This window comes from Choristoneura fumiferana, chromosome 21 (assembly GCF_025370935.1).
Source record: "Choristoneura fumiferana chromosome 21, NRCan_CFum_1, whole genome shotgun sequence".
NCBI lineage: Eukaryota > Metazoa > Arthropoda > Insecta > Lepidoptera > Tortricidae > Choristoneura > Choristoneura fumiferana.
In genome coordinates this window covers 13,181,144-13,191,693 of record NC_133492.1, presented here as the reverse complement: position 1 = coordinate 13,191,693, position 10,550 = coordinate 13,181,144, and the positions used below count along the sequence as shown (strand labels likewise).

The 10,550-nt window shown below is 39.1% G+C and overlaps 1 protein-coding gene across 1 annotated transcript in view; it reads right to left on the bottom strand.

The window, feature by feature from the left end:
* LOC141440000 (uncharacterized) overlaps positions 1–7,627 on the bottom strand; it is a 7,925-nt gene extending 298 nt beyond the window's left edge. Inside the window, exons 1-4 of the mRNA XM_074104457.1 lie at positions 7,203–7,627; positions 5,895–6,029; positions 1,719–2,843; positions 543–668 (exon numbers count right to left, since the gene is read on the bottom strand). Of these exons, the coding sequence (XP_073960558.1) occupies positions 543–668; positions 1,719–2,843; positions 5,895–6,029; positions 7,203–7,337 (1,521 nt within the window). The 5' untranslated portion in view covers positions 7,338–7,627. The remainder of the gene's footprint in view (positions 1–542; positions 669–1,718; positions 2,844–5,894; positions 6,030–7,202) is intronic.
* Between the last annotated feature and the right edge of the window lie 2,923 nt (positions 7,628–10,550).

Genomic DNA, 10,550 nt, shown 5'->3' with positions numbered 1-10,550 from the left:
CGCCAAGTGCCTGAAAAAAAGATGCATTTGTTAGATTTGATTTTACCGTTGAAAACTGAACCACTGCAAGGTCCGCCCGGATTGCTACTACCATCTTGCTCGCTAATCCAGCCGTGAAGCAGCAGTGCTTGCACTGTTGTCTTCGGCGTGGCGAGTAAGACAGCCGGTGAAATTACTGGCACTTGAGGTAATCCCATCTTAGCCTCTAGGTTGGCAACGCATCTGCAATAACCCCTGGTGTTTGCAGGTGTTTATGGGCGGTGGTGAACTCTTACCATCAGGAGACCCACTTGCTCGTTTGCTATCCAGTCGAATAATAAAAAAAAAGTGCCTTACTTTCTTTAACATTAAAAAGTGTGAATTCAGAACCTTTTTTCCCAGTTTTCTCATAAACTTTCACATTTTTGGTAAATATTCAGCGGTTCTGCAGCGTTTTTTTTTTTCGTTATTTCGCCTAGATCCAGCATAAACACGAACTTTACGAGAATGAGAAGTGAAAAAGAATATTTATGTATTGTATAGGATAGCATCAGAGGACGTACTTGGCCCGGGTGACGAAGGCGCAGATGTTGCAAACGAACTTCATCTTGTGGTATCAAGATGGCGGTGCCGCAAATACTGAGTCCGGAACCGGATGTGGCACACATCGCACTCAAACTTGCCGATGCCTGCGGATTAGCATTACATTAGTGAGTGTGAGAAAGAAAGAAACAATTGTTAAAGTTGGCGATAAAGATTGCAAGATCGTCTTCGGAAAAAGACAATTGGCTGTTCACGATGACTTCCGAACACTGGCCGACCAGATGGCCGACCAGTATGGCTTAGTGGTTAGAAACCTGACTACGAAGCTTGAGGTCCGGGTTCGATTCCCGCGTCGGGGCATATTTGTATGAAAATTACGAATGTTTGTTCTCGAATCTTGGGTGTTCAATATGTATTTAAGTATGTATCTATCTATATATATTTATATTTATCCGTTGCTTAGTACCCATAACACAAGCTTTGCTAAGCTTACTTTGGGACTAGTTAATTGGTGTGAATTGTCCCATGATATTTATTTATTTACTGGCGACGCATCCGCGCACATCTCTAGTAGGGTTATCTATTGTTTGCCCGAAAGATTTGAACGGCAACGTTGCATTTTTGTTAGTTTTTCTCGATTATTCCATAAAAATTGAACGAAAATTAAAAATGTGGTTAGAACTCTTCTTAATATATAAGTTAATGTGTCTACTCCAATAATTATTCGTGATACTTTTATTTTCTTTAAAAACCGTTAATAAACATTTGTTCGTTTTTAAAGAACATAAAAGTCTATCACGAATAATTATTGGAGTACGCACATTAACTTGTATATTAAGAAGAGTTCTATCAGACCACATTTTTAATTTTCATTCAATTTTTATGGAATAATCGAGAAAAACTAACAAAAATGCAACGTTGCCAGCTCAGCAGGTATAAACGCTCTTAAGAAACTCAAGAAACTCCTTCCTCTTTTTACGCGGGCGCCATACTGTAATATTATATAGGTACCTTATGTAAAATATACCCTGTGCCACTTCGACAGTTATGACGAATCCAATGATACCTCATAAGTTAAAATCCGTCCAGCCGTTTAGGTTGCAGAGAGGACTTAAGAAGTAGACTGACATAACATAGATATTCTCGAAAAACATGGAGGAGGGTCCTTCAGGCAGTTGTTAAAAATATTTACTCACCGGATCATGTTTCGCCATATGGTTTTTGAAAGACCTCTCGAACTCGAACCCTCGGCCGCAGAACTCGCACTTAAAATCCAGGTTCAAATAATTACTGCTCTGCTTCCTCTCTTCTATCTCCTCCAACTGCTCCTCCATAGTCAATATCTTCAATTTACAATCATGTTTATTCTCAAACTCCGCATAATCGAAGTTGGGCAAGAAATTATTCTCCGCCCTTCTCAACTGCAGCTGCCATTTCGTCAATGGCGCTGCATTCCTCTTCTTCCCCGTCACGTATCGCAGCAAATTCGATATCCGTTTAGCTTTTGTTTGCATCTTCTTCGCTTCCTTTTCCGCTTCCTTCTTCGCTTTCTGTTTCATAAACTGCACTCTCATTTTATTTAACTTCTCTGCCTTAGCATCAGTGGATTTCACCCTAATCCTTCCCATACCACCATCTATTTCAAACAGCAAATTCGATTTCACATCAGCTTTTTCTTTTTCCAAATTATTTATTTTTGGGTCTTTATTTTCTTCAAATTCTGCTGCTCTTGGTTCTATAACTACTTCACTTTCTATGTCTTCTGTTAGCGGATCTATAGTTTTTCCTTTTATATCATAGAAGTCTTCTGTATCATCAAAACTATCTTCTTCTTGTATATCTTGTGTTTCTTTACTTTCTTGATTTTTATGTGAATCAAACTTGTATACACTGACTTTTGTAAGGTTCGATATCCGTTTAGGTTTAGCCTCCATCTTCTTCGCTTCCTTCTCCACTTTCTGCTTCTTAAACTGCACTCTCATATTATTTATCTTCTCTGCCTTAGCATCAGTAGATTTCACCCTAATCGTTCCCATGTTTAGACCATCTATTTCAAACAGCAAATTCGATTTCACATCAGCTGCTGCTTTTGGTTCTATAACTACTTCACTTTCTATGTCTTCTGTTAGGGGATCTATAATTTCTCCCCTTATATCACAGAAGTCTTCTGTATCAACAAAACTATCTTCTTCTTGTATATCTTGTGATTCTTTCGTTTCTTGCTTTTTATGTGAATCAAAGTTGTATACACTGTGTTGTGTAAGGTTGAGAGTCAGTTTGTGAAATTTTCTATCAATCTGTAATATGTCTTCTGTTGATAGCTACAACAAAAAAAAAACATTATAAATAGAACAAAAAGAATTTCTTTGCTCACCCGCGACCTTATGATAGCTAATTTTATGCAAAATATGCGTGTTCATGCAGTTCCTCCACCTCCACACTGTAAGAACACGCACAAATCACCCATCCCATCTATCACCACCAACACAATACACTGACGCGTTTCGAACTCAACCAGAGCTCATCTTCAGAGCAACGCAACCGTACAACATACTACCAGATATTAGACTAATAAACTACAACAAACGTTTTAATTTGTCACTGTTACTCCCTAAGTATAATAATAATAAAGCCCTTTATTTCCGATTAACACTTTTTACAAATATTTATAGAATATCCCTTAAATCGGTGTGCCTTCTGGCATAGGCCTCCTCCAACAATCTCCACTCTGCTCTGTCATCCGCTACTCTGGTCCACTGTGGCCCCAGGGTCAAACGGATATCGTCCACCCACCTCCTTATTGGGCGTCCTCTTTTTCTGGTGCTATCCCTAGGGTACCACAGTGTGACCTGTTTGCTCCACTTATTTTGTTTACATCTCAGCATGTGTCCCGTCCAGCTCCATTTTAGATGGTCAATTCGGGTGAGAATGTCTGACACTTTAGTTTTCTTTCTTATCTCTGTACTTTTAATTTTGTCGCTTAACTTTAGTCCTAACATACTTCTTTCCATTGCCCGTTGGCACTTAACCAGTTTATCACGATGGTGCTCTGTAAGTGACCAGGTCTCGGATCCATAAGTTAAACATGGCAAGATGCAGGTGTTGAATGTTTTCTTTTTGATGTGTATGTTTATTTCTTTATTTTTCATGATCTCCTTTAGGGACCAATATTTCTTCCATCCATTGGCTATTCTTTTATTTATTTCCTTAGACATTATGTCGCTAGGCGAGATGATTTGTCCTAAGTACACATACTCGCTTACATATTCGAACTTAGTGCCATCCATTTCTATATCAACCTCTGTGGAGTTAGTCATCAATTTCGACTTACTATTGTTCATTTCGAGTCCCACTTCTTTGCTTTTTTCTGCTAGTGTTTTTATCATAATTCCCAATTTTGTAGGGTCTTCTTCGAGCAAAATTATGTCATCAGCAAATCTCAAGTGATTCAGGCGTCTGCCATTGATATTAAGTCCATACGTGTCCCAGTCCAGCTCTCTAAAGACACCTTCCAGTACTGCATTGAATAGTTTAGGCGATAAGGGATCTCCTTGTCGGACACCTCTATTTATAGGAAATGGGACTCCTTTGGTTTCCAATTTTATGCAACTTTTACTCTTAGCATAGATGTTTCTGATTATTTCGACATAAGTATTGTGCACTCCTTGTTGTCGCAGGCTCGACCAGATATAACTGTGATTCAAGCTGTCAAATGCCTTGGAATAGTCGATGAAAGCTGTGTATAGGGGCTTTTGGTACTCGTTATATTTTTCAAAAATTTGTTTGATACTATGGATATGGTCAATTGTGCTGTAGTTTTTTCGGAATCCTGCTTGTTCTATAGGTTGGTTTTCATCTAATGTGTTAGTTATTCTTTCTAGTATGACTTTAGCAAAAACTTTATAGACATTTGAGATGAGACTTATAGGTCTATAGTTGCCAACATCGTGCTTATCCCCTTTCTTGTGCAGGAGGATGATGTACGATTCGCACCATTGGTGTGGAATAATGCCTGTTTTGAGTATATCATTGAACAACTTTGCAAGAATGGGGCTTAGATCTTGTACTGTACCTCTCATTAACTCATTTGGAATATTGTCAGGCCCTGGGGCTCTTTCCATTTTTTGTGAGTTGATAGCCTTCTGTACTTCCTCAGTAAGTATTGGTGGTATGTCGTCATTGATGTTTATGGCTTTACTTTTTTCATTTCTTTCATTCATCACTCTCTAAGTACCCATCTATATTTTTTCTCAAACAAAACTACCCACAACATATTAATAAATTATATTCGTCATAATTATAAAACTACCTTGAATTTTTATTTATTTACTGTAAAGGCGTGTTTTATTAATCCTAACTATTATTGCTGAAATAAGACCCAAGCCGTAGCAAAGGAGATGATACTGAATTTACCTGTTCATTAATAATAGACCTCATACTGTTAATTAATTTAACAATAACCCATTTCCCAAAATCCCAGGAAATCCCAAGTCACATCAGGTCAAGCATAATGTTTGAGCTTGTTCACCCCAAATTGCATCCTCAATCCGATCACTGATTATAAATATCAGACACACAGTGCCGTAGCTAGGTAACCAAAGGCCCTGGGGCACAAAATAAACTATTTAAAATTTGTTTTGTATTCTACGTGCTCTGAATTAGACATACTCCAGATTTTACCGTACTCTAGTTTGTAACTCAGAGTCCAAGGGGCCCCTGTTTAGCCATAGTAAAAGAGGACAAGTAAGTCCACTCCAACCCTTTAGGAGACTTAACTACCTACTCCGGCGAGGACGCTTAGGGTTGTCGACGTCTATTTTAGATTAAATACCTACCGGCAAATAATTTTAGTACGAAAGTTAACATAAAATTGTCTAACCAGACCGATTCTATGCTGTTATATTTATTATAATACTAAATTTAAAAATATTATTTATAAATTCGCCAGAATGGATGGCGACTGTATACATAATACTCATGTTTACCTACACATATAATACTATAACTATATTGTTTATAGGTAGGCAGGTATCTATTATTTTTTTGTGTCTCCTTGCACGAAACTATTACACTACACTTATATACTACTAATTTACAACTATACCTAATACAACAAGAACATAAGTACGAGTACGCGAACGTAAAAGGTGATCATCTCGGCAAGACGAGCGAGCTATAATCGAAACGTACGGCACCGACGGCAGCGCAGCCTTGACTAAAGAAAACTTAATCCTCCTTAAATTATCAATGTGTGCATGGCGCTAACCGGCGCACACAAATTTAAGCCGCGCGATGTATTTTTGTCCGTAGTGAACTTACTTGTCCTCTTTTACTATGGTTTGGCCCTCCGGTAGCTACGCCACTAGACTCACAAAACGCTGTATCCGTAGCGCATGCCTGAGCAGCTGGTCGGCGCGGCGGCAGCGCGCGCGCAGCTCGGCGCCGCGCAGCAGCTGCATGCGGCAGTGCGGGCACAGGTACTGCGGCAGACCATCGTCATCCGAGAACTGGAAATTTCATCATCATCATCATCTCAGCCGTAGGATATCCACTGTTGGACATAGGCCTCCCCATAGACCTCCAGTTGCTTCGGTAGGAAGCCCATCACCCACCGTTAACCCGTGGCTTTAACCAGATAATCCGTCCATCTCGTTGGTGGATGTCCTATGCTGCACTTGCCGATCCTTGGTCTCCACTCTAGAAATTTATGGCCCCAACTGCTACCTGTTCGCAGTACTATATGGCCTGCCCAATGCCAATCTAACCAAAAAATGCATTTACGTTGACGCACCCCCGCTTTCGTGCAGATAGGGTGTTGTTTTTAAAAATGGGTGTGAAGTGCCCTCGACTAGAGACCTTTTTAGAGTTCTGTGCCCAAAGGGTAATAAAAATGGGACCCTAGTACTAAGTATCCACTGTCCGTCTGTCTGTCAGTCACTAGACTTTATTGTATCTCATGAACCGTGATAGCTACACAGTTGAAATTTTCACAGATGATGTATTTCTGTTGCCGCTATAACAACAAATACTAAAAACAGAATAAAATAAATATTTAAGGGGTGGTCTTTAACGCAATATTTATTTGTATTTTCATTCACATTAAAAATAAATAATTAAATTAAAATAGAATAAATATTTAAAGTTCCCAATCCGCACTGGGCCCGCGTGGGAACTACGGCCCAAGCCCTCTTGTTCTGAGAGGAGGCCTGTGCCCAGCAGTGGGACGTATATAGGCTGGGATGATGATGATGAAATATTTAAAGGGGGCTCCAGTACAGCACATGTGTTTTTTTTTGTTGATTTTTGCTAATGTCTAATGTTGTATAGGAACGGAACCCTTCGTGTGGGAGTCCGACTCACACTGTGCCGTTTTGTTTTTTTTTGCTTGTGCGAAGCCATGGCGGATTGCTAGTAAATAATAAAGGAGGCTTTAGAATATAGATAGCTAAGACTCAAACTATCTGTATATCGAATTTCATCTAAGTCTGTTCAGCGGTTTAGACATGAAAAGGTAACAAACAAACATACTTCCAAACTATCGCATCTATAATATTAGCGGGATAAGTCGATTATTTTAATCAATTGAATACCACTGACAGCAGTTCTCACTGTATGGCACTAAAACTTCCCTAAAAACTAAATTATGAAAGTAGCTGAGCCTTAACGGTTCCCGTACTTACTTCAACGCCCATCAGCTCCACAAAACTGTCTTCCAAGCCATCGGGGATGCTATAAAGCTTAATATTTGTCGCTAAACAAATTCTGCAGGAGCTCAAATCTTCCGACACAAACACGACTCGTGTTGCCTTGAGCATTGTGATATTAATTGAACAGCAATTAAAAAGACAACATCATTGATTACAGATACTAAAAAATTCGGAAAACTGCTAAAATGTAGGAAAACTCTAGGAAAACTGTAGAAAAATTTAAGACACTTGACGAAATTGAATTTGACGATGTTTTTGTAGGTTCAACAAATATTCGAAAATTATTTTTAATGTGCTGAATAGATTTGTAATTGCTTTATTTATTCCTTTAGAGATAAATTAAATAATAAACTCGTAAACTCAATTAAATATTCTGTGCATCAAACACACTCGACACCTGACATGACAACTGACAAGTAGGCATTGGCTGGCAGGCAATGGCTGGCATTTCATTTGACATTGTCCGTGTTGCAAAAGTGAAAATTTAAAAATCGTTAAATTTTCCAGCTAAAAATCGGGAGATTTTAGTCGAAGTAAAACAACGTCTACTGCCAAGTGAGAAATTAGTAGAATTTCGTATCATACGGTCCCTCTCACGCTGCTGTAAAACACTATTAGTGTGAGCGGGACAGTATGAAATGAAGTTCAAATTTCATATTTCAGAGTAGCCTTTCTGATTTTTTTTTTTTTTTTAGAGAATTTCCCGCATACACCCACCAAACAATAATGAACTCTATTTTAGGGCATTTAGATTTAATATATATACTATATATTTTGTGGGTACTACATTATTCAAAGGCCCTACGTGATATTTTGGGGAATCCCCGTGCATTGTTTAAGTCTTATAAGGTTACTTTTGGTGTTTTCGTCTTAAAAATACTGATACATACTTCGAAATTTAGAAAATCGGGAGACGGGGTCGCTAAATCGGGATACAAGGAGGGAAGAGCTGAAATCTGTAGATCTCCAGATAAATCGGGAACTTTTGCAACACTGCATTATCATGTCAAAATTGTCAATCGGCCATAATTGTTTTCATAACCTTTTTAATTCAATGGCAGTTACGACTGACTATGGACATACATCATATAGCCAATTTAGGACAAAGAAAAAGAAAACGGGAAAAGAAGTAGAAAAAAAAATATTACGTTAACTGTGTAAAAAATATTATGTAAAAACGTTCTTGTTCTATCGATATCTGCATATTAGTAACGCTTGAATCAACCAGAAATGCAATAGAGGGCTTACTCCGATATTTTATAAATACCATTTCACTCACTCTCGTATTAAATGGTATAAGCGTCAGAGGGACGGAACGACAAGAACTTCGATTTCCGAATTTCGTAGTAGCTTCGCAGTACCGAAATATTCCGAAGAAATTGGTTCTTTACTTTCTGTGTCGGACTTCGACAAAATCTTTAATTCTGTATAGTGGCAATTATTTGAGGTCCCGATTTCATAACAGCCAACCTTTCGAACAAAACCATTGTATTCTATTGTACACTCAACCGCATAATACTCAGTTTAAAATGAATTCCCTGCCCGCGACTGTGTTTCCTGAACACTACCATTTGGCCGCTTTCAAGTCCAGGGTGAATGAGCATTTACTAGGCAAGCGTGCTCCATCGTAGGCCTCATCCTCGCTTTCCATCAGGCGTGATTGTGGCCAAACGCAAGCCTATACTGTGTAAAAAAAAAACGAAAATATACCTAAGCCTGGCGTATGGGTCTTTTGTATTTGACGTGGCGGCGAAAAGGTTAAAAAAGGGATGTGCAAATGTCCTGAAATTCTTAAAATAAAACAACATTTTTTATATCACTTTAATAATACTACATGATTTTTAATAACTTAGCCTACTTCATCGTAAAAACTAAATAAATAACATACATTAGGCCGCTTGTAGACACGTCCAAGGGCGTCGCCAGCAGATGGCCCAGGGAGGGGGGGGGCAAGTTGATATGGGGAATGAGAGAAGTATGAAGAGTTTCGGTTTCAACGTGTAATGAATGATCGATCAAGCAAGTTCAAGTCAAAGACTTAGGAATGGTTTGATTGCTTTACATTTGGCAACTTTTTTAGAATCTCTCAGGGGGGAGCTGCCCCTCCCTGCTCCCCCGTGCGACGCCCTTGTAGACGTCGTTGTTTTCACCGGACAACGGACCGTTTTTTTGCCGGAGTTGCGGTTTTGTATAGCTTACAATGAATGTGTGTACATGCACCGGACACTAAACTTGTCCGGCTACAAGGCCATACGGCTCAGGATGACTTCGTCCACAGTCCCATTTCGTCACCTTCTTAAATCGTCCACAGTGCCATGTCGTCAGACTGCAATTCCTAAATCGTCACCTTCCTAACTCTTCCACTTACTGATATCGTCCATATCCCATTTTGTCTACATTCCTATTTCGACCACAGTGTCAACTCGCACTTTATTTTATAGACCACAGTACTACTTGGACAGCAGTGCCAACTCGTCCACGTTTAGCAAAGATTTAAGCGTGTAAATAGCAAAATATCCCGAGAATAATTTGCAAAAACGAGCCCCTTTTCAGTAATCATTTAAAGAGAGAATCATTTATTAGCCTGAATAATGAACGATGCAATAATGTTGACGAGTTAGCACTGTAGTCGAAATGAGACTGTTGACGAGTTGGTACTGTGGCCCACGTAAGAAAGCGGACAAGATAGGAAAGTGACGATGCAGGAATGTTGGCGTTTCAGAACAGTAGACTATATGCGAATGAGGACGATTTAAGAAGGTGACGAAATGGGACTGCGGACGAAGTCATCCTGAGCCCTTTAAAAACTATTAAAAAACAACGGACGTAGTAAATAAATTTATTGTCGACGCAAGATGGGAAGGTTTGGTTCGATCTCCTCCCCCCTAAATGCCTCGCGTAATGAGGGCTATCGCGTATGAATTCGTCGCTAGAGGCGCTAGTGTAGCGTGTGGTCTCCGAAATGTCAAATCTCATAGTTTTTTGGGTGAGCTACGCGGGTTTATTTATAATTAGAATAATTTTGTGAATATTTTGCAATATCTGAAATTAATTATGGCAAATATGCGTTCCGGGGCAATGAATGTCTGTGTTTTGAAACAGTTTTGTCTTTCGGAAACCTTTGTCCTCCCTTTTTTCCGAAGAAAACGGGGACTATACAACACTGTGGCATGCTCGATATTTTTATGGTACAGTTTTAATGTGTATTAATATGATTTTAATCTAAACTTTGTTTTCACGCCTGTAATAACAGACTTTGAAAGCCATACTTAAAAACCTCACGCAACAGTGCGCCATCTAGTGAGACAAAAACGATAGCCC